The following is a 24,832-nucleotide window of genomic DNA, read 5'->3' as shown; positions in this document are numbered from 1 at the left end:
TACACTGCTTTAATCCGTTACTAGTGTTTTAACATGTAATCTTCCTGAGAACCAGAAAAAAAGGTTTTGTGAATTTAGATTTTTTTTACATTTTTATTATTATTATTTGGAGCATAAAAAAAAGTTTAAAAAAAAGGCTACGCTATATCCTCTGCTCTGTAGAGGACACCAGAACCCCTTTATTGAGAAAATTAAAAGACATGAAGCATAAAAATTGTTTGGTGAATGACAAAAAAAAAAATCCCATTGTTTGTCTATTCAAGTTTTTTTTTTTTTTTAATCCAAACTTTGTATAAAGATGATTCTCAATGTTATGAAAGATACAGAATAATTTGATATACCATTTTACTTTATGCAATATGTGTAAACATGGCCATAAATGCCATTCCTATTCTATCGGCAATGCATCTATACACTATCTAATTTGCATATTAAGGTGTTGTAATGTAAAAAGACGTGTAATAATATTTTCATAAGAATATCCAGACTATTTAACGAATTTCTCTTACAACATACACAGTTTTTAATGTCCTCTACAGAGGCAAAACCTCTAATCTGGGTCTCAGGAGGATATTTCTGTCTTGTGCGTGTGTTTATACAACTGATCCCTCATGTTACAGTTGTTATACTGTTATAATTTGATCTGTGCATCTTTTCATGTTATTGAGGATTCACTAGAGCAAATAATGGAACAGAATGATGAATAATGAATGAATGGAACATGAGAATAAAAGTATTAAACTTCTGGAATTAATTCAGGCAGAAACGTTCAAATGTACAGACGACATGATATCTTATTTTATCGTTTTTTTCTTCTATATTTTGTTTCCAGCTTGAATGCAAATCAATATAGCAAGTGCCAAAGCAATGGGAACGCCAAAATACACTAATGGAATCCTCAGCATTGTACCATTTTAAATGACGATGTCACACACACCAAATTTGCATACTGAATTGAAACTGGTCTGTAAATATCTAACCATTTATATACAGCCACTTGCACTGCACAGTGATGTGTTATGACAAAGGCAAAGCAGCTCAAGTGTAGCGTTTCTTTTATGCAAAATCAGACTATTTTTGCTGCCTTACAAGAACTGCTGGTTCCTTGAAGTGTAAAAAAAAGCATGCAAGGTTAATGGCTCGAAGCAAAGTGAAGCTGTCTGCAAGTTAGCATTGAGAGAGGAATAAAAGAATGGAAAAATGCCAGAACAATGGAGTGATGAGGGGTTAGAAAGAAAAACAAGAGTTACCTCGCACATGGGACCCAGAATTTGCCACACCTACAAGCAGACGGAAGGAGAGAAAGAGAGAAACGCACAACAAATGCAGAAAGAGAAACAGTTAGCCGTGGCAAAAGCAACGCAGCAAGCGGACATGCAGTTGATGGTGTGCACAAGTTGATACAAACATAATCAAGACTGTGTGCAGTAATACAGTTAATGGCAGCAGCAGAGGAAACCACAAACCACAGGGAAAATAAGACATGTTGAAACCAGCACACGTTTGACTGAGACACCACAATACACTTAAACAGACATTTTAAGGCCAATCGCCCCCTTGTGGCCAAAGTTGATGCAAAAACTGCTCAGACCCTGAGGCACCTCCTCTGCAGCAGGTCCACGATAGGATCCCTGCACCAAAATCTCAAGACCTTTATTAAAACTCAACTCACCAGCTCATGTTGCTCCTGCATCTGAGCGATCTTCTTAGTGTATTTCTGGTCCACCTGCTTGAGTTCTCCTACTACTTCCTCGCACTTTTCACTCAGGGCCTTTTTATCGTCAATCAGCTGAAAGAAAGAGACACATTAATACAGCATTAATACAACCTCATCTAGCAGTACGACTAAAATGTCACTGTGTCACATTGGTTGATTTTATTTGATCAGAAATACAGTAAAACAGTGATATTATATAAAGCAGAAATATTATTACAATTTAAAATCAACTAAAACTATTTTAATAAATTTTAAAACCATTACTGTCACATGATCCTTCAGAAAGCATTCTAATATGCGGACTTGCTGTTTAAGAAACATTTCTTATTTTTATCAATGCTGCTTAATATTTTTGTGGAAAAAAGTGGTGCTTTTTTCATCATTCTTTGAATGTCTTTGAACTTTTGTGATATTAGAAATGTCTTTACTGTAATTTCTGATCAATTTAATGCATCTTTGCTAATAAAAGTGTTAATATCTTTTTTTTTTTTTTTTAGATCCTTATGAACATTTGTACATTTTGTAATTGCATAGAATATTTTCTTTTTAATAATCCATGAATATTTTTAAAGGACTACATTTCTATATGCAAAAATATATTGTGTACATCCACTAGGGTTGGGTACTGAACTCGGTACTTTTAAGTGCACCGACCGAATTACGTCGGTACTACCGAGTACCGATTCACATTAAATCAATCTGTACCAAATTTCGGTACCTGAGAACGCATCTGGTGATATAAACTAATGTCTGTGAATATTAAACAGTAAAAAGACTATTTAAATACGAATCCTGCGTGTCTCCATGCGAATGAATGCCTAATACGTGCGGTTTACCCCACACACACACTCGTGCATGACAGTCGCATGTTTCCAACTCTGCCGTCTCATATGAGGACATGAACGCATGAACATCATTTCCAGAGCCACTGGGTCACTTTATGAGCATTTTACCGCTTCTTTTGAGAAAAACTAGTCATGTCATAAACACACAAACTCAAAAGGTCTTCACGGCAACCGTCAAAATAAAAGTTGACAAACACGTCACTGTTGTACAGTAGAATTTAAGATACGTCTCAATGTAATAATAATACTAACAATAAAGTGATAAATTACCAAAACTTTATTTTAACAAATAAAACATTTTCTTCATGTTTTAATTTTAACAGTATAAAAGCTCAGTTGTGCAGCACTAATTCAATTAAAAGATAAATTAAATGAATGTATTTTACCTTCATTTGATTACCAGAAAATACACAGCAAATCATTTGTGGGAAATATTTTCATATAAAAAAAATATATAATATGGTTGTTTTTATGAATTAAATTAAGTACCTAGTGGCCTACTATTTACTAGTAAATATTACAGTATACAAACATCACAGACAATGGCAGACAGAGACCAGGACAGCTCTGTCCTAATGTCAATAACACTTCTATAAACGACTTACAGTTTCTTTACAGTTATTAATGTAAACATCCCTAAATAACGAAAAAGGTATTTAACATCCCTAACATCCACGCTATTTTAAAGTACCCCAGTAGTCAATAATTTTATCCCTTAAAACTCATTTTTGATCACCAAAATTACATATTTAAATGTTTTTTTCTTTGAAAAAAAAAAAAACCGTCATGCCTTAAAATAGCTTGAATGTAACTCTACACCGTTGCCTCATTTAGTAATGTGTTCTAGGATTATGCAAATTAGCCCGCCTCCACTCACACAAGATCAGAGATGCACTCGTTGATGGTCTGTATATAGAGGCTATTGTCTTGTCTTTAAATGTCTGGTGTCTCTATGCTTGAGATTAATACCTGGTCTATAAACGTCAAGTGTCTCTGTATTGTAGCTTCATACTGCTGTTTCTGTGACTGGAACGTATGATTGAGCTCTTTCTCTGTCTCCTTCACATGCCGGATCGTCAGCTCCCTCTGCTGGGCCTAAAGACACACATCATTCACATTTACAAATTAGTCTCAGGCAGCGCTATTCAGTCCATCTGTTGCATACTGTGCATGAACATATGTAAATGTCATTGTGCAGAGTATTCTGAAACATACAGATGATAATATATGTGTGTGTTTGTTTTTACCAGCGCTGTTTGTAGCATATTGACGGTGCGTTTTTTCTCATCTAGCTCCAGTTTGAGTCTCATCATAGAGCCGGTGACCTCAGCAGCTGTGGCCGAGGCTTGTTCCACAACTGCAAGATCTTCCTCTGACAACACCACCTACACATACATGAATGTAAAATTCAGTGCTGATATAATATAAAACTCAACTTCATATAGTTGGTTCAAATGTTTACCTCTCTATGTGATCCAGAGGTGACCGAGCGTGGTCTCTCCTGCTCGGACTTCTCCATCTCATCCAGGAAGCTCATAATACTCTGCAGTTTGGCTTCTGAAAGAAGAGCGCCCCCATCTGGAAGGGCTGGAGTCTGACTCAGCTGCCTGTGCCGCTCCACGTTATCAGTCGTCAGGGAGTTGGAGTCTCCATCCTAAGAAGAAAATGTATGTGAAGGTTAGTCAATCATAAAAAAAAAAAGGTAATTTACACACTGTTGTTTAAAAGTTTGTGGTCAATTAGATTTTTTTTATTTTTTATAAAATTTTATTAATTAAGGATACATTAAATTGATCAAATGACAGGAAAAACATTCATAATTTTACAAAAGATTTCCATTTCAAACAAATGCTGTTATTTTGAACTTTATTTTCTTCAAAGAATCTTAAAAACATGCATCACAGCTTCTACAAAAATATTAAGCGGTTTCAACATTAATAAGAATAATATTAATAATTATGTTTTTGAGTAGCAAATCAGCATATTAGAATGATTTCTGAAGGATCATATGACGCTGAATTTTCTGGGACCCAGAAAAAAAAAGTGTTTTGAATTTAGTATTAGGGTTAGATTTAGAAATGATATTTTATTCATATGTTATGATATGTCCTCTGTAGTTGACACCAGGACTCAGTTGTTTAAAAAATAAAAATGACATGAAATTGCATGTATAGGCAAAAACAATGGGATTTATTTTTCATTCACCAATACATTTTTAGGTTTCAGGATTTTTTAAAACAAACTTTGTTTAAAGATGATTCTGAATTATGATATGAAAGACAAAATGAAATGCATTGATATGCCATTTTACTTTATGCAATATGTGAGTAAAATGGCCATACTTGGATTTTCCCATTCAATACAATGCATCTCTACACTGCATCTAATTTGCATATTAATGTGTTCTTGGTGCAACATGTAATACAAAAAGAAGTGTAATAATGGGAGTAATAACTGGCAACATTTTCATAATAATATCTAATATTTCATAGGAATATTGATATGCAATTTCTTTCCCTATTCACTTATGTCTCCAAAATGCCTGATAAACATGATTGAAATCCTGGTGTCCACTACAGTGGAAATGTCTGAAATCAATGCCCTGTTTTGTAACAGAAAATCATATTTTGATTAGAAACCCCATAACATTTTCCTGAGATGTTAATTTATAACAAACAATTTGAAAATGTATCCGATTTAAATTATAATCAAAAAATATCATATTTCCATAAGAGTGCTAAACATTAATGTCAACCGTTTTTAAAGACCAAGAAGAAGTTGTTGTCCTGGTGAAACCTCCAAACATTTGGGATCGTTGCAAAGCCTCAAATGTGCTTTTTACAGGACATCCAGACTGTGACATGTATGATGTCAGTGAAATTCACTAAAATATAATGTCCACTACAGTGGACAAAAGTCTATTCCTGGGTCCCAGGAGGATATTAAAATAGACAGTCTTACTGGATTTTTGATCAAATAAATGCAGCCTTGGTGAGTTTAAGAAACTTCTTTCAAAAACATTAAAAACAAACTTTACCACCCCCAAACGTTTGAACGGTAGTGTATAGAACTGAAGATAAGAGTGTCAATTCACCTTGTCAATCCATGCATACTTGTCCTTCCTGTAGCTCTTGGGCTCTGACAGTCTCTCTGGCTCCTCTTCTAAGAGCTTCAGTGTGTCTAGGAGATCATTCAGAGTGGTTTTTGACTGCGCCCTGCTCGATGGAGCTCCCTGCCGCTGGTCCTCCATGCTCACAGACCTCTGGAGGATCTCCTTAGGGCATGAAGTGAAGTAATGAGCAAACACTTTCATTTTTCTTCACAGCTGGTGAAATTATGGCCAGTGTGTTTTAAGTGGTTACCTGAGAACACTGAGATCCTCTGCACACAGAACCAACAGGTGACGTGGCCCTCAAACTCGTCACATCATCCAGATCATTTACATTAGAATCTGAAGAATAAATGCCAAACGTTGTGACTACCTAAAATGTACTTATGTGACTTATGGGGTGACCACAATATTTTTTTCTAAGATCTACCCAAAAAGAATACAGAATAAGGTACAGGAAATTGAGTTTGATCAGAGACCCTGAGTAGTGCACACCTGTGTTCTTAGCCTTGACGTCAATGGGAGAAGTGGGTGAACTCTTGGCGAGTTTTTTACGGCCCACTTTCCCAGCTTGTCTTAGAGTCTCTACCTCCTCCTCTGCGATCTGTTGTACCTCTGCAGCACGTTGGGCTCTTTTCTGCTGAAGCTCCTGTTTTGGATGCACAAATTATGCAATAATACGTCAGAAAACAACGACTTAGCCAACACAAATTACAATAGCAGTGCAAACTACACTGTACCTGTATGGCGGTAAGCCGAGCCAGGCGAGCTTTCTCCTCCCTGATGCGTTTTCGGTCATCTTCCTTCTTCAATGACTCTGTGTTTTTTTCCTCCTCTGCCCTCTGCTCTCTCTCCTAGGACAAATACATCAAATGCAGACATCAAATAGAGGTCTCTGTGATGTACGTGTGCTATCAGGGTTTTAATATAATATAATTTTAATTAAAGATATTATCCTCATTACCTTCTTTTTGGATGCTAGGATGTGTTTGATTGTATTCTCATTGGCCCGCTTTCTGTTGGCATGGCGACGAAACCAACGCTGGATGATAATAGCAGCATGGTTCACCTGCTGAATATACCTGTGAAAAAAAAAGTTTATAACTGTACTGTATTCAACCATGTATAAAAGCCATTTGGAACAGTCTGAACTTACTCATAGGCCAATCAAACATTTGTACGAAGATGATCACGTAAAAAAAACAACTCAATTGGAAACATATGAGGGCTGTAAAACGCTGCTGACCTTTCGGCCTCCTCCTCAGTCACCTCTCGTCTGCGTGGCTGACCTGGGCTTCGGGGACTACGGGGGGCATTGTTGTTGGAGCTCGATGACGCAGAAGAGAAATTCTTCTGAGACTTAGTAAGAGAACCACTCACATCTAGAGTCGAATCATCATTTACCGTGGCTTTGATTATGTTACTGTTAAAACAGAGAGAGTGAGAACACTGTAAATGTTTGTTTTAACAGTAAATGTTTAAGCCTGGAAACGGCATACTCAAGCAAAATAGAGCCTTTTTTTAGAGGACTTAGGTCTAAGATTAGTTCACAGAGCGGTGCAATCATTCAACGGTCATAATGAACCTACTTGAAGGAGGGTTTCTGATTGGAGCTCTTGGGAGTGAGGGGCTTCTCTGAGTGGTTGTTATGGAGGATGGTGGTCACCGAGTTGCCCACAGCTGCTTTATTGCTCCTGTAAGTCACACAGACATCCTACATATTCAAATACATTTTGCATAATATAATTATTAATTATATTAATATACACTGATGAGCCAAACATTAGGACCAGTCACAGGTGAAGTGAATATTGAGCATCTCCTAACAAAGCCACATATTAAGGTCTGGGTAGATTAGTTGGTTAGCAAACAATCAGTTCTCGTAATCAACATGTTGGATGCAGGAGAAATAGACAGGAATAAAGATCGGAGCGATTTTGACAAGGGCCTAATTGTTATGGCAAACCACAAACGGGGTGTTTGGCGCCCAAGGCTCATCGATGCACGAGAGCAGAAAAGTCTATCCCATCTAGTCCAAGCCAACAGAAGGTCTACTGTAGCATAAGTCACACTACATTTTAATGATGGTTATGGGAGGAATGTGTCACAACACACAGAGCTCGATCTTTCAAAATACTTATGATGTGCATTTGAAAAGCAAAACATTCAAATCATTAAGTTTTTACCCTAAACTCGCTTCATAACGTCAGTCAAGTGTATGAAATAACTTCCATTTGGCATTTCAAGCGGCTTCTTATCACAGAATGAGGCAGACAATATATTCCATCCATCCACTTCCGCTTATCCGGGGCCGGCAGCAGTCTAAGCAGAGATGCCCAGACTTCCCTCTCCCTAGACACTTCCTCTAGCTCTTCCGGGGGGACACCGAGGCGTTCCAAGGCCAGCCGGGAGACATAATCCCTCCAGCGTGTCCTCGGTCTTCCCCGGGGCCTCCTCCCGGTTGGACATGCCCGAAACACCTTCCCGGGAAGGCGTTCAGGAGGCATCCGGAACAGATGCCCGAGCCACCTCAGCTGTCCCCTCTCGATGTGGAGGAGCAGCGGCTCTACTCCGAGTTCCTCCCGAGTGACTGAGCTTCTCACCCTATCTCTAAGGGAGCGCCCAGCCACCCTGCGGAGAAAGCTCCTTTCGGCCGCCTGTATCCGGGATCTTGTCCTTTCGGTCATGACCCAAAGCTCATGACCATAGGTGAGAGTAGGAACGTAGATTGACCGGTAAATCGAGAGCTTCGCCTTACGGCTTAGCTCTTTCTTCACCACGACAGACCGGTACATCGACCGCATTACTGCAGAAGCTGCACCGATCCGTCTGTCAATCTCCCGTTCCATCCTCCCCTCACTCGTGAACAAGACCCCTAGATACTTAAACTCCTCCACTTGGGGCAGGAACTCTCCACCAACCTGGAGTGGGCAAGCCACCCTTTTCCGACTGAGGACCATGGCCTCGGATTTGGAGGTGCTGATCCTCATCCCAGCCGCTTCACACTCGGCTGCAAACCGTCCCAATGCATGCTGAAGGTCCTGGTTAGAAGGGGCCAACACGACAACGTCATCTGCAAAGAGCAGAGACGAAACCGTGTGGTCCCCAAACCTGACACCCTCCGGCCCCTGGCTGCGCCTAGAAATTCTGTCCATAAAAATTATGAACAGAACCGGCGACAAAGGGCAGCCCTGCCGGAGTCCAACATGCACCGGGAACAAGTCTGACTTACTGCCGGCAATGCGGACCAAACTCCTGCTTCGGTCATACAGGGACCGGACAGCCCTCAGCAAAGGACCCCGGACCCCATACTCCCAGAGCACCCTCCACAGGACGCCGCGAGGGACACAGTCGAATGCCTTCTCCAAATCCACAAAACAAATGTGGACTGGTTGGGCAAACTCCCATGAACCCTCCAGCACCCTGTAGAGGGTATAGAGCTGGTCCAGTGTTCCGCGACCAGGACGAAAACCACACTGTTCCTCCTGAATCCGAGGTTCCACTATCGGCCGGATTCTCCTCTCCAGTACCCTGGCATAGACTTTCCCGGGGAGGCTGAGAAGTGTGATCCCCCTATAGTTGGAACACACCCTCCGGTCCCCCTTCTTAAAAAGAGGGACCACCACCCCGGTCTGCCATCCCAGAGGCACTGTCCCCGACCGCCACGCGATGCCGCAGAAGCGTGTCAGCCAAGACAGCCCCACAACATCCAGAGACTTGAGGTACTCAGGGCGGATCTCATCCACCCCCGGTGCCTTGCCACCGAGGAGTTTCTTGACCACCTCGGTGACTTCAGCCCGGGTGATGGACGAGTCCTCCTCTGAGCCCCCAGCCTCTGCTTCCTCAATGGAAGACGTGACGGCGGGATTGAGGAGATCCTCGAAGTATTCCTTCCACCGTCCGACAACATCCCCAGTCGAGGTCAACAGCCGCCCATCGCCACTGTAAACAGCGTTGGTAGGGCACTGCTTCCCCCTCCTGAGGCGCCGGACGGTTTGCCAGAATCTCTTCGAGGCCAGCCAATAGTCTTTTTCCATGGCCTCACCGAACTCCTGAGGCCATGGAACGCCCGAGTTTTTGCCTCCACGACCACCCGGGCTGCAGTCCGTTTAGCCTGTCGGTACCTGTCAGCTGCCTCAGGAGTCCCACAAGCCAGCCAGGCCCGATAGGACTCCTTCTTCAGCTTGACGGCATCCCTTACTTCCGGTGTCCACCACCGGGTTCGGGGATTGCCGCCTCGACAGGCACCGGAGACCTTGCGTCCACAGCTCCGAGCAGCCGCTTTGACAATGGAGGTGGAGAACATGGTCCACTCGTGGTCCACTCTTGGTCCACTCTTGATTTATTTATAATCCTACTTATGTTAATACTTTTTATTCTAATTTTATTCTATTTCTATTTTAATTTCTTGTAACTGTTATTTGCACTGTCCATGGAGCGGACCTGTTTACATTTCACTGCCAGTTGTATATTGTGTATATAACTGTGTATGTGACAAATAAAACTCTTGAAATCTTGAATCTTGAATCGGACTCAATATCTCCAGCCTCCCTCGGGATCCGGTCGAAGCTCTGCCGGAGGCAGGAGTTGAAGATCTCTCTGACAGGAGACTCGGCCAAACGTTCCCAGCAGACCCTCACAGTACGCTTGGGTCTACCGGGTCTGTCCAGCTTCCTCCCCCGCCATCGGATCCAACTCACCACCAGGTGGTGATCAGTTGACAGCTCCGCCCCTCTCTTCACACGAGTGTCCAAGACATACGGCCGCAGATCAGATGAAACGACCACAAAGTCGATCATTGACCTACGACCTAGGGTGTCCTGGTGCCATGTGCACTGATGGACACCCTTATTGCTTGAACATGGTGTTCGTTATGGACAAACTGTAACTAGCACAGAAGTCCAATAACTGAACACCACTCGGGTTCAGATCAGGGGGGCCGTTCCTCCCAATCACGCCCCTCCAGGTTTCACTGTCATTGCCCACGTGGGCATTGAAGTCCCCCAGTAGAACGACGGAGTCCCCAGTCGGAGCACTCTCCAGCACCCCTCCCAGAGACTCCAAGAAGGTCGGGTACTCTGCACTGCCGTTCGGCCCGTAGGCACACACAACAGTGAGAGACCTATCCCCGAGCCGAAGCCGCAGGGAAACGACCCTCTCGTTCACCGGGGTAAACTCCAACACATGGCAGCAGAGCTGGGGGGCTATAAGCAAACCCACACCAGCTCGCCGCCTCTCACCATGGGCAACTCCAGAGTGGTAAAGAGTCCATCCCCTCTCGAGGAGTGTGGTTCCAGAGCCCAAGCCATGCGTGGAGGTGATTCCGACTATCTCTAGTCGGAACCTCTCAACCTCACGCACAAGCTCAGGCTCTTTCCCCGCCAGCGAGGTGACATTCCATGTCCCAAGAGCCAGTTTCCGTGTCCAGGGATCGGGTCGTCTAGGCCCCCGCCTTCGACTGCTGCCCGATTCGCTTTGCACCGGCCCCTTACGGTCCCTCCCGTGAGTGGTGGGCCCACGGGAAGATGTCCCCACGTCGCTCCTTCGGGCTGAGCCCGGCCGGACCCCGCAGACAATATATTTTGTAGTATTCTATACTGTAATTAATGCTGTGTCGATTAGCACTGCATTAGAATTAAGGGTGTGAACCTACACTGGTCTCACGGTTCGGTTCGATTATGATGATCATGCCAACGATTCGGTTCAATTCGATATCACGATGCATCAATGCATTGACGATGCACTGCATCCTCATGTATAATTTTGTCAGTTAGTTATATGAACTGAACCTTTCATTTTACCTGCTCAAAGAAAACACGCTTCTTGAATGTATCAAACAAAATTCAAGTCTGGGCACAGAAGACAACAGGAGCATTTAGAACAAATAGAAAATACTAAAAGCCACTTCAGGAGATGGTCTGGTCTGTATTCCAGATGAAACTGAACAGGTCTAAATGCATCTGGTTGTTGAAACCCCATTTGTAAATTTTACTCCTCCCAACAATGCTAAAGAATAAACGTGTGAGTGTTATGGGCTATATGACATGTTATAGCCAGATATGACAGTGCTATGCGCAGCATGCATTGCCACAGACGAGCAACGTTATCTCTTCATCAAGCCAACGCACAAACTACCGCAAATTAAACCGAAAGTAAGTCTCAGGTGCTCAACACAATCATCTTCATTAAAAGTAAAAAACTGAATGTTATGACCAGTGCTGCTGCCTCGAACTGTCCTATTGCGGTCTTTGATTTTGAAATTAGCTGATCAGTGATGATGAATAAAATACAGCTCATATCTGTTGTTTTCAGTGACATGAACTACATATAGTGCGGGAAATGAAGATTGGATTTATATCCGTTTTGTGGAGATACATTTATGTGCCCAAGTGTAAATGAAATCGTTTTGATAAATCAGATAGCTTTCATTTACACACAGTGCGTGTGTTCTCCAGGTTGTGCTTACCAGGTTGTTCATAAAAAGCCGAAATGTTGTCTTTTAACCCTCTGGGGTACTTCATTTATGGGTCACACTCAGGACCTTCGGGTCAAAAATGACCAGGAGGGCGGGATTAAGATAAAAAAGATTTGAGTAAAAACAATTAAATATATTTTTGTTCAATAATATTTTCTCTTTTCTTTTTTGGTGTTTAGAGATAATTTTATGATTTATAATTAATATTTATGCAATAATTATGACCCATTTTTTTAATATAATAAAAAAGTGTAATATATATTATATATATATATATATATATATATATTATATAATTTTATAATTTTTTTTATTAAAGCTGTATTTCATTTTAGAGTCAAGCCTAGGCCTCATGAAAGAAATTGTTTAAAGGTCCCCTTCTTCACGATTCCATTGTTCAAACTTTAGTTAGTGTGTAATGTTGCTGTTAGAGCATAAATAATACCTGTAAAATTATAAAGCTCAAAGTTCAATGCCAAGCGAGATATTTTATTTAACAGAAGTTCCCTTTCAAAGCCTACAGCGAACGGCTGGCTTGGACTACATCCTGGTACTTCCTTCTTTAATTACGTCAGTAGAGCAGTAGAACAGACTAACCTCCGCCCACAAAGAAACGCGAAAAAGGGGGCGCGGTCTTGTTGCTGTCCCACGTGGAGAAGCGGACGGTCGCGTGGAGAAAAGGAACTGTTGCGTTGAGTGTGTTTATGGCCATGTCATCGAGACGCTGTTATTTTCATCCAGGAGTCAAATCACCTTTGTTTGGCTTTCCCAGGGACGCTGTAGAGATTATTGAACGCATACATCGCTCCGTTAAGAGGCGTGACCTTTCCAACGTGCGCTAAACTGCTGTCAAATTACAACACAGGAACCGCTTTCACGTGCGCTAAGCTGTGGTCGAATCACAGCACAGGAACCGCTTGCACAATCAGAACTCGTTACGTGTTTCTGAAGGAGGGACTTCATAGCACAAGGAAATCACCAGCCGTTTTTAGGACAGTGGAAACAGCGGTACACAGATAAGTAAATTGTGTGAAAAATACTGTGTTTTTTTACACGCGAAACATGAACACATGTTATATTGCACACTGTAAACACAATCAAAGCTTCAAAAAAACACGAAGAACGGGACCTTTAAATGAGATCGGTGCCATCCGGCTGACACATTGAGCATTTTTATCACGCAATAGCAAATTTTTACCACTATAGTGGATCTTGCGTTTTATTACATTTTTTTTTTTAAATCGTAGCTTCATCGGAATGGTCCGAAACTTTGTGACTTTATTGGTACTTGGTATATGAACACCCAAAAAATTGGGGACAGGATTTGAAAAGTCTAAGTGGTCGTAAAAAATAAAAAAAATAAAAAAATAAAATAAAAAAAAAATCACACTCAGAGTCACACTCAGGACCTTCGGGTCAAAAATGACCCCCATAGGAAATTAAATCTCTAAAACATAAAGAGTGCAAAACAGACAAAAAAAAACCTCACACACACACGCACGCACAAATAAACGCGTGCCATTCCGAAAGCGAATTGTGTTTTTGTGTGTGATAGTTTTTTTTGTCTGTTTTGCACTCTAATTGTTTTAGAGATTCACCCTTCACTGTGGAGTCCTTTTTTTCTGCATCCTGGCTGATTTGTAGATTGTACGCACAAAAAAACTCTGTATTTTCATATTTTTGCCAATTTCCCATTCATTTCTTATGGAAGGTCCTGAGTGTGACTTTTTTTTTTACGACCACTTAGACTTTTCAAATCCTGTCCCCAATTTTTTTGGGGTGTTCATATACCAAGTACCAATAAAGTCACCAAGTTTCGTACCATTCCGATGAATCTACGATTTTTAACATTTTTTTTATAAAACGCTTCGGGTCATTTGACCCGAAGTACCCAAGAGGGTTAAAGTAGTTGGAGCATTTTAATTACTTGCACTCGAGTCTCGCCTCCCTCTGCCATTGTATGCTACCGCAACAAAGCATGTGCGTGACAAATGAAGTCAGAAAAGAATCAGTACATTATAATCGGTTATGGTCTATTACTGAACCGATACCGAAGTTTCCTCGTCTGCATCGCGATGCATCGAAGAAGCGATTAATTTCGACACCCCTAATTAGAATTACACTTTATTCTTATGAAAATACCTGAGATGGCTTGAAGAACCCAGATAAACCATATATCGTCACAGTTGTAATTATTGTATGTTTAATAAGTCTGTGTTTTCATCTTCCTTTTAGCTGGATGCCTTTGTCCATATTGGGAATTAGGAAAAATATGAAAAAAATACATACTTCACTCTGAAGAAATCTGAAATAAACATGACAATCCATGTGTTTTTTTTTCTCCAGTGTATATTCAAAAGCCATAAAATCGAAAGGAATCCTAGCACTCTTCTCCGTAGGGCATGCTCATGCTTTGATTGACAAGCACAAAAAAGGTGTAAAATGAATCTGTTGTCAGTGACATGGTTGTCATGGCAACAAGAGAGTTTGAAAGCTAACTATTAGAGCTGTAGGACAAAATGGCCTCCCACCTGTTGTTGGCAGTGAAGTTGGCAGCCAGAGAGACGCCAGATTCCCTCTTCTTCAGCCCTGTAGGAGAATCCATACTGCAGGTACTGTGAGAGCTGCTGGGCACAGGGAACACTCTTGGCTGATCATCCTGAAAGCAAGACAGACCACATTACTTTTAAGCTTACCATTTTTTAAGCCCTCCTTCACAGGTTTTGTTAAATTACTTTCCTAGCATGACAATCAAAAAGGCCAGTTACCCTTACGAAAAGTTTAATAAGATCTGACAATCACAATGACACGAGACTTAATAAAATAGTGGCTGAGTTGGACAGTACCAATATGTTCCAAGTGGTACGGTCTTTGGACGTCTTGGAGAGGCCGGCCAGTTTTCTACGTCCATCAGAGCTGCTGTTGAACAGAGCCAGGAAGTCTTCTGTGTGGCCTTCACTGCATTCAGATGCAGAGAGAGAAAGACAGGAAGGAAGGAAAGACAGAAAGGTCAGAGTATTACACACCAAATACATGTTATCTTACAGACACCAAGGCTGAATTTATTTGATCAAAAGTACAGTTAAAAACAGTAATATTGGGAAATATTCTTTGAATTTAAAAGAACTGTTTTCTATTTTAATATATCTTAAAATGTAATTTACAGGGATTGCCATTACTCCAGTGTCACATGATCCTTTCAAAAATCATTCTAATATGCTGATCCGGTCCTAAAAAAAAATTGTTCTTCTTTTTATGAATGTTGAAAACAGCTTAATATTTTTGTGATACATTTTTTACGATCCTTTGATGAATATAATGTTCAAAAATAATCTTTTGATCAAATTAATGCATCCTTGCTGAATAAAAGCATTAATTTAATTCATACGGACCGCAAACATTTGAACAGTAATATACATGGTTTAAAACTGTGGGAAAAAAGTAATCATAGTGCAATTGGTACATGATATAAGTGAATAGTTGTTGTATAGGGTTTGTTCAAATGCTTCTTATAAATATTTGGAATGCCTAGCCTGTGTTTCCCTTCTTTAGATTTGCCTCTTCTTTAGGGGCAAATCTAGTGCATGACCTGAGATTTATCTCCAGTAAAACCAACCAGACTATTTAGGCTAAACATATCAGACGAGCATACAAAAAAAAAAGTTCCTTTTTTCGGAGGTGACAACAGCTGCACTGGGCTCCCAGCAGAGGAATGCTACAGCAGAGGCGGATTTTAAAGGGGCAGATGTCCATAAGCATATGGCAATCGCATCCCTTAATATTTAAATTGCATCAAATGTTTCACATGATGTTCACCCCTATGTCTGACCCACCGGCATCTGTTCTAGCAACTTCAGTATGCATGTGTGAGTGTTTTGGGGGTGTAAGGGGCACAAAGCGTCAGCTGGTCCAGCAAATCAAGGAACTACATTCCTCCACGTTTCCTCTTTTTAAGCGATTCAGAGGGAAGAGAGGTCACGGAATGACAGTGATTAAACACCAGAAGGAAGGGGGAAGGGGTATTCGGTCGTTCCTACATTTAAACCCCTCTGTGGCATCCCAGGATCCATTGGGAGGGGAGGGAAGGACTGGCAGCTGCCGGACAAAAGAATTTCAGCATGCACACTTCTCCTTTCACTGAGTCCTCATTCGAGTGAAACCGGAGACCCCGGGTCCCCTTCTTGACAAAGCTGAACCCAGCCCCCTCTTGCTTGTCTAGTGCTGCAGCCACCAGGCCACAATAGCTATTGTCTGGGGGAAACCAAATTCACTCAACCCCCAGCTGTTGCTGCTTTAAGGGTATAAATCCCCAACCTCCACGTCTAGAAGGTGATCAACCAGGCATACCACAGCTTGGGTGAAGTGAGTGCATGCAGGCATGTGCACTAGACATGTACGTGCACAAACATGCCATCATTGCTTTAGAAGATCATACATGTTGAATAAGTTGTCAGCTAACCTCTCACTCATGTCCCTTGGGGATTATCCATTCACAAGGTCTGAATAGGACAGCTGGCACATGTCGATGGGTGAATCTCACAAAACATTTTCATATTTCATCCCAAAATCAAAAGAAATCAATCAGAAGTTATGCGTTTCATAAAGACCGTTTTTAGGTCCTTTTAGGACCAAGATTTATTTTATTTGCAGACAGTATTCTCATTACCGTACTGGAAAAATAAAATCTCATTGTTATAACTGTATTATAAACAAATATGATTTATTATATATAATTATTTAAATTAAAGCTAAACTATGTAACTTTTACGTCCACTAGAGGTCGCCAAAACAAAGGCGTAGTTTAACGACGGCACGCTTGAGCGCAGAATCTTGGGACATGTGGTCTTCACCTCGCGGAAACCGAGGGTAACGCATATATGACACAATCGACAGGCGACTCCCTCAAACGCATAGCTCACACGTCCCGGTTCCTTGGTTAAAATAGCAATTTCTCACGATTTACAAATAGTTGGAAACATTTGGGATATTCAAAGTACTCAACTGAACAAAATATATAACACTGGCCTAGTGGTTTTTGGATATTTTACTACAAAAATCTTACATAGTTCACCTTTAATGTAATTTTATATTAGTTTTTTTCCCCATTACATTCTAAAATATTATAGTAAACAAACACTGCATTTTGTAAAGTAACAGCATAAACTAGAGAAAGTACAACATATGATGTACAAATGCTATACAACTTAATATATAAGTATTGTTTGTGCAATATCATTTTTGTGCAATTTTCTTTTGCACTACGGTAATGAGAATTGAAAAGAAAATGCTTAATTGTGATGAAAATAATAACATCAAAAACAACCATAAACCTTTTTAATTCATCTCGTTTATTTAGATTTTTTTTGGGGGGGGGTTCATCAGCACCAGAAGAGTCAAATGGTATGCAAAGGAATGACAGATGGTTCTGTACCTGGGGCTTGTGTTGGCCTGCTGGTTCACCTGTGTGGTGCTGTTGGACCGGCGCAGGTTCTTAATTGCCCGTGAGCTTCCCAATCCAGCATCAGTCTGCCAACAACAAGAAGTGCAAAACAGTTACAATACTAGGCCTGCTTCAGAATAAGAACAGGTTTAAAATGGAGCATCTCTCACGTTAAAGAAGCAGTTTTTACATCACGCCATTTGGTTACAAGACAACCAATGATATTTGAGGTTATTGATGTCCAAACTGCATAGTGATATATTACTTCTTTCACATAAAGTTATCACATGGCTTTAAGCAACGAGCAGTACAGGTGTCGTGTATTAATTTACTTCTATTCTACTTTAAACTTTAATTTAATGGTTCTCTCAATAGTGACAAAGAAAACACATGTTACAATACATTAAAATATATTTTAAAGTGATATGTGTATGTATACACAGTTATGACCATCACTGTTTTTTTCATTCATCTTATAACAAGGGACACCTACTACTATATTGTTGATCATTACACAGTCTTTTAGCCAAACAGACTCACCAAAGTGTTTCGCTTCCCCCGGCCGTCACTGGCCACAGACACCGATATGGATCGAGAGAAGTGTTTTCCAGGTGAAGCACTGCTGGGTCTGCGGCCCATTGAGAGCTGAGAGCCGGTCAGGCTGAGGTCCAGTACGTCTCCAGCTGCTCCTGTCTGGACGGACGCGGATGGACTGCGAGTTGTATGCATCTTAAACTGATGAGCATAGAAAAGGATTCGGTCAGGATAGTATCAGGACAATGTTTGACTTCTGAATTTCCAATGTTATTGGCAAATCACCATTTTAACACAATGATTGTATTTACACTGATTTAATATTTTAGAGCTAAACATAACTAGAAACATCCCTGGAAATCTCAATATTCAGTGTCCCTTATATTTACAGGTTTTTCCATGACCTTTTGATCCTATAGATTAGAAGAAGGTGGAATATAATAGTATTTTATGTCAACACTGATGCTGTCTCTATGGTAACAGATTCAAAGCACCAACACATCGAATATAAAAAGATTTCCAGACACTGTTTGGTTTATATTATATGTATATTGGAAACTAGATATAAATAAACCTCAATATGACTAACGTTAGTGTCTAGGAGTTTCTATCACGAACGTCTAACGTTACAGTTTAAACACAATAAACAAGGACATTTAAAACCAAAGGCCACCGGTATCATCTCAAACCTGAGGAAGGTCAAAACACAATACACTGCCTCTGAGAAACATGCACAAAGATAAACAAAACGTTTCATTGAATAGTTACTGTATACTATCACAGGGTTGCATTGTGGTTCAGCTATGGCGAAACAGTCTTTCTTGCACCACTTCTTGCTAGCTTCACATGATAAACACGACGAAAACAGTAGGATTAAACGGTCAATTCAAAGCTTACCTCCTCTAAATCGTCCACATCAGGCAAAGAAACTGTCTTTATTCAAATAAGAGCGTCGTTATTCCCGTTTGGAGCGTCTGACAGTGATTTCTCATCTGTCTCCAACTCCACTCCACAGCGCAACATCTTCTCATTGACAACCAGAAAACATACAGAGCGCCGCCCATTAAGAGTTTTTGGTTGGTGGAGCTCCCAGCATTCCGATGATCTGATTGGCTGTTTTGATATGTTTTTAGTCATGATGGCGGAAAGAGGCGTGGCGACAAGGCAAGGTTGGTAGGCGTGCTGCACAGGCGGCAGATGTGGTGTCAATTTGAGCTACTGAGATAAATAATTTACTATGATGACTTCTTGTAAGGTTTTTAAATGTGACACACTAATTAAGCTAATAATGAACATGGCAAAAGGTATTTATTTATTGAACGTTATATTTTATAGTTACAGAAACTAAAATGAACTCCGGCTGCTCCCGTTAGGGGTAGAAAAACTGTTAATTTTCTAGACAGATTTCTGTATCTTTTGTAAACAAATCAAATTGGTCACAATGTAAATGCACTGTACATCAGTGATACAACTTTATATGACCCTGATTAAAAGCAAAAGTAGAATGAAGCAAAATAAATGGCAATGTGTTACAACAGGCTATATTGCTCAATTAATTATTGGTCTCTGAATTGAATTCAAGTCTAAACAAATCTCTAAACAATGAAGTGATTAACATTATAAAGACATATTCAAAGTCCTAAAGGAGTAAACACAGATCATTTTAAATCAATTGAATAAACAATAAAAAAGACAAGATTTAGGTCATTGGAATGAGTCCTATACAACAGAAATTACAATCTGACAACAAAATCAACAAAAGTAGTCCAGGGTCCGATCACTATATAGTCGTACAAGTTAGACATCAATATTTGTTTTCTTTAAGACTGTTCATAACATAGGCTGGCCTAATTTGATACCGAAAATTAAGACTGAATGCCCCTTGACTAACTGCTAGTGGGTCATACTAGATCTTAAGACACTGTCTTAACATAATGGCTGTGTTTATGCAACTGGCCCCAGATCTTTTCACATATTATTCATTCTGGTTCGGCTCATTCGTTTCAATGTTTGAAGTCCACTGCAAGCCTCCAGATGTCTGCTGCTTTAGCCCATGTCATTTCCTCTGGAAGACTATCTAGACCAGGAAAAGAAGTGATGTTCTTCTCCTCGAAATATAATTCCATGGTGGACCTGATGCTACATGGTGGAACACAAAAAGAGAAAGGAGGAAGGGTGTTCAGTGGTGTGGCTTAGGATCAACAGTTAGCTTTGGATTCTATTGTTCTCAACGCACGCATTCCTTTTCTTTCCGACCAGCTGCCTGCTCAGTAGGTGACCAGAACAGGGCATACTGACAGATGGAAGCCTGGAGGGGTCAAAGTGTGCCTCAGTTGGGTTTAAAAGCCCACAGGTCTTCAGGGAATGACTAGGTCTGGGAGTGGGAGGTCTGCATTGTTGTGATTGAAAGTGCCCATTCTGGGTAAAACTTAAAAGACCCTTATGGTCTCTTTTTGTCGACTTGGTACTAAATGCTCTAGGATCTTTTTAAGTGTATTTGCTTTGGATGCCAGAACATTTCCTGACTTTTCGTTTTGACAATAATTATCCTGAACAATGACATTAAAGTGTAAGAAATTCGGAAATTGGATTGATGTTTTCAATCACAAGCCAGATATCAAACGTTTCAGTGTTATTCAGTTTTAAAATGAATTACTATTCAGATCTTTAAAATACTTGATTGCAGTATAATTTTGCATAAGTTTTGCTGTATAACTCTGGTTTCATATAACAAAAAAAAATGTGCGATAATGAAATTGACATGTAAAAAGTCTGCTGATCAAAACATGTGAAATTATGTGATTATGTGAAATGGTCAGGCCATTTTTGTGGGCAGTTTGCCTTTTGTGGCCAGTTTGCCTCATCAAACCCCAAATGGTGAGCCCAGAAGGCTGCAGTCCAGACGGCTAAACTGCAGGATAAATAAAAAAATATATTAATAAGATCAGTTCTTACTCCCAGTGCGGAGCGAAGCCATCATCCACAGTGCAGTTGGTCCTGAGCAGAAGGATCTCATGTAACTCCAAAGAGAAAATGTCAATATCTGTGAGCCCAAGGAAAACCTTCACGTGCTTTCTTTCCTCTGAATTCAGTCTATCTCTGAATTCTTTGGACAATCGCTGGAATGGATCCTGTAAAAATTTAAAAGATTTGAAGTAAATTAGAGAAACCATAATATACCTGACCAATAAAGATGAAAACATCATTAATATGTTCTGGAATGAAGCTAGAATCTTTAAGCAATGTTGTCCAGCTATTCAGAAGAGCATGGGTTAAAAGTCTTTGAACTGTTGTTTGTGGCACACGCTCTCGCTTGGCACACTTGGACCAACACTTTCCCTTGGATTTACAACCCTCGTTTGTCCGATCTCTCTGTTGTTTAGGGTCAATCAGAGGAGGTCAACATAGGTCACTAGTAATGGGGTCAGTTTAGTGACAGGCTAAATAGCTAAGCAGAAGGGGGGATTGGGATTAGATGCCTATACAAAGAATGCAATGTGAAAACATTTATTTTAACAGAAATTATACATGCATATAAATCCATTCAAAAGTTTGGGGAGTTTTTTAATGTTTTTGAAAGAAGTCTTTTATGCTGACCAAGTCTGCATCTAATATTCAGTAAAACAGTTCAATATTGTGTAATATTATCACAATTTAATAGAACTGTTTTCGTTTTTAATATATTTTATAAAAAATATATTGATGTGATTTACGGCATCATTACTGTAGTCTTCAGTGTCACATTATCCTTCAGAAATCATCTAATATGTTGAATTGTGCTCAAGAAACATTTATGATTATCATAGGCTGTGCAGCTTAAAGGGTTAGTTCACCCAAAAATGAAAATAATGTCATTTATTACTCACCCTCATGCCGTCCCACACCCTTAAGACCCCTGTTTATCTTCGGAACACAAATGAAGATATTTTTGTTGAAATCTGAAGGTTCAGTGAGGCCTCCATAGGGAACAATGCAATTTACACTCTCAAGATCCATTAATGTACTAAAAACATATTTAAAGCAGTTCATGTGAGTACAGTGGTTCAATATTAATATTATAAAGCGACGATAATATTTTTGGTGCGCCAAAAAAACGAAATAACGACTTATATAGTGATAACCGATTTCAGAACAATGCTTCATGAAGCTTCAGAGCGTATCGAATCAGCGAGTCGAATCATGATTTGGATCGCGTGTCAAACCGCCACACTGCTGAAATCACGTGACTTTGGCGCTCCGAATCACTGAATCGACTCGCTGATTCGATACGCTCTGAAGTTTCATGCAGCAGTGTTTTGAAATCGGTTATCACTATAAAAGTAGTTATTTAGTTTTTATTTGGCGTACCAAAAAATGATTGTCGCTTTATAATATTAATATTGAACCACTGTACTCACATGAACCGATTTAAATATGTTTTTAGTAGATCTTGAGAGTGTAAATTGCTTTGCTCCCTATGGAGGCCTCACTGAGCCATCGGATTTCAACAAAAATATCTTCATTTGTGTTCATTGAGGTCTTACGGGTGTGGAACGGCATGAGGGTGAGTAATAAATTACATTATTTTCATTTTTGGGTGAACTAACCCGTTAACATTTTTTGTGGAGACTGTGATGCATTTTTGTCAGGATTCTTTGATAAACAAAGTGAGAAAGAACAGCATTTATTTGAACAAGAAACATAGAGTAAATGCCTTTAGTCACTTGTCACTTTTGATCAATTAATGCATCCTTGCTGAATAAAACTATTCATCTTACCTAGTCCAAATTTCAAATAGTGTAAATGGCAACAAAAAAATAGCAGTATTTTTTGTAAATAGTTGTTAGATGCTATTTATACTTAGTGGCAGATACTATTTGCACCTCAAGTGTATTGTAGTATATTGTAAAACAGTTTGCAATAATAACATATTCAGAGTATATGATTATATTTATTAAAATAATAAATGGATGCTGCTTTATTTGGGACATTACTTGTACAGTACTTGACGTTACCTTCCCTACACCTACTTCTAAAAGGATAGTTCACCCAAAATGTTTCATTCTGTCATCATTTAGTCACGCTCAAGTTGTTCCAAACCTGTATACATTTCTTTGTTCTGTTGAACACAAAAGAAGATATTTGGAAGAATGTCTGTAACCAAGCAGATCTCGGCAGCCATTGACTACCATAGTTGGAAAAAAAAATACTATGGTTGTCAATGGCTGCCGAGATCTGCTTGGTTACATAATTTTCATTTAAAATAAACACTACTCTGAGCTGATTCTAACTTACAGGGGGGACATAGACTAATGGTGGGCGGAGTTAGTGTAACAAGGCAGACTATTTGCACTAGTAAAGAAGAAGAATTTATTTTGAGGGCTATACTGAGGAAATGTTGTTATGCTCAAAATCTGTGTTAAAGCATGCTTCCCATTGGCTCTGTGTAAACTTATGTAGGGAGATCAGAAGAAAACAAATGCTATAACTGTAATTACTTCATAGTTTAGATGTAAAAATACTATGTGATAGATATGTGTCTCAAAACAAACTTCTTGTATGCTTCACATCACAGCTAGGCTGAATGTCACATTACCTGTCCTTTCCTCATCATCAGTTCACTCTTCCAGCAGGTAAGGAGCTGCCAGGTGGCTGTGCACTGACTAAGCCGGTTCTCTTTTAAAGCCTGAAACCAAGAAGCGTGGATTCGAATTACAGATTTATATAGATGATATGCTCTGATACGGCAGGGCTCCAGACAGACTAACATTTGAGAGCAGTGGGACCCGCGCCACTAAGTTCTACAGATGGTGGCGCCAGCACCTGATATGGTGGCGCTGGAGGAAAATGTATCATAAATTTAATTTAATAATAAAATTACTATTATTTTGCATTGTTTTGTTAATAAGTGCATTTACCAATAATATTACATATTTGTTTATTGGAAATTTAACAGTGAAGCACTGAGCTTGAATTGATATGCAGATAAAAATTAACTTTTATTAACAACAGTAATGTGCAAAAAACAAATTTTTATAGGGAACATTTAAATAATGTGACAGTTATTAAATGTACCACTGTTTTTTTATAGTATCACACTGAACTGACCAACAGCTTCAGTGATAATAGAAGGAGCACTCTACTTGTTTTCTGTCACAATTCGAAGAACAGTTTTTGTTTTTCATGAGACTTTGTTACTTCCTACTTTTTTCCATATATTGAGGAGTGGAAATTGCTTGTAAGTCAATTCATAGTTTTCAGTCACGTGACTGTCGCGGAGCCTTGGAGGGCAAAACCACCATAGAACTCCATAGAATGGCAGCACAAGCCTGTCAAATTTCCACCTTAAAACAAAAATATGTGAACAAGATGCACGATTTGGGCACTTATGATCCATATCCAGCACCTGCTGCAGTATTTCAATCACTGAAAACCGTGGGACGTTTTTAAAACGCTTAACGTGAAAAACACTACAGGGTGAGCTGCGCCAATAAGGATTAAATTAAGCAAAGTTTAAAGGATTTGTTGATATGGTTTTTATTTTAAATCGAGTTGTTGCACCACTTAATTTTAAACAGATTAATTACGCAGTAAAACCGTTATAGAGCTGATCAAGCAGCAGACGGAGGGTGAATGACGACAGGCTAAAGAATCCTTAGTGCAACCCACCCTTAAAGTGCGCTAATCCTACTAAAATAGTGATATTAAAAGATTCAAATTCAGTTTACACCTT

At 39.9% G+C, this 24,832-nt stretch overlaps 2 protein-coding genes across 5 annotated transcripts in view; both read right to left on the bottom strand.

Annotated features, from left to right (window-relative positions):
* cep131 (centrosomal protein 131) overlaps nucleotides 1-19,181 on the bottom strand; it is a 32,304-nt gene extending 13,123 nt beyond the window's left edge. For 2 of the 4 annotated variants that reach the window (XM_079845678.1, XM_079845681.1), the window contains exons 1-17: nucleotides 19,018-19,170; nucleotides 18,127-18,321; nucleotides 17,578-17,672; nucleotides 14,993-15,104; nucleotides 14,678-14,805; nucleotides 7,261-7,365; nucleotides 6,918-7,094; nucleotides 6,636-6,753; nucleotides 6,412-6,525; nucleotides 6,167-6,320; nucleotides 5,925-6,013; nucleotides 5,657-5,836; nucleotides 4,025-4,216; nucleotides 3,810-3,947; nucleotides 3,532-3,657; nucleotides 1,673-1,789; nucleotides 1,251-1,280 (exon numbers count right to left, since the gene is read on the bottom strand). In XM_079845678.1, coding sequence (XP_079701804.1) covers nucleotides 1,251-1,280; nucleotides 1,673-1,789; nucleotides 3,532-3,657; nucleotides 3,810-3,947; nucleotides 4,025-4,216; nucleotides 5,657-5,836; nucleotides 5,925-6,013; nucleotides 6,167-6,320; nucleotides 6,412-6,525; nucleotides 6,636-6,753; nucleotides 6,918-7,094; nucleotides 7,261-7,365; nucleotides 14,678-14,805; nucleotides 14,993-15,104; nucleotides 17,578-17,672; nucleotides 18,127-18,315 — 2,064 coding nt within the window. In that variant the 5' untranslated portion in view covers nucleotides 18,316-18,321; nucleotides 19,018-19,170. Of the gene's footprint in view, nucleotides 1-1,250; nucleotides 1,281-1,672; nucleotides 1,790-3,531; nucleotides 3,658-3,809; nucleotides 3,948-4,024; nucleotides 4,217-5,656; nucleotides 5,837-5,924; nucleotides 6,014-6,166; nucleotides 6,321-6,411; nucleotides 6,526-6,635; nucleotides 6,754-6,917; nucleotides 7,095-7,260; nucleotides 7,366-14,677; nucleotides 14,806-14,992; nucleotides 15,105-17,577; nucleotides 17,673-18,126; nucleotides 18,322-19,017 lie in introns of all 4 variants that reach the window. The other 2 variants (XM_079845679.1, XM_079845680.1) reach the window with 2 other exon arrangements.
* Nucleotides 19,182-19,411: 230 nt separating this feature from the next.
* The window catches only part of rnf213b (ring finger protein 213b), a 52,987-nt gene continuing 47,566 nt past the window's right edge, over nucleotides 19,412-24,832 (bottom strand). The window contains exons 61-63 of the mRNA XM_079801224.1: nucleotides 23,696-23,785; nucleotides 21,076-21,251; nucleotides 19,412-20,259 (exon numbers count right to left, since the gene is read on the bottom strand). Of these exons, the coding sequence (XP_079657350.1) occupies nucleotides 20,124-20,259; nucleotides 21,076-21,251; nucleotides 23,696-23,785 (402 nt within the window). The 3' untranslated portion in view covers nucleotides 19,412-20,123. The remainder of the gene's footprint in view (nucleotides 20,260-21,075; nucleotides 21,252-23,695; nucleotides 23,786-24,832) is intronic.

The sequence above is a fragment of the Gobio gobio genome (genome assembly GCF_949357685.1).
Source record: "Gobio gobio genome assembly, chromosome: 20".
Lineage (NCBI taxonomy): Eukaryota > Metazoa > Chordata > Actinopteri > Cypriniformes > Gobionidae > Gobio > Gobio gobio.
This window is presented reverse-complemented; position numbering and strand designations above follow the sequence as displayed.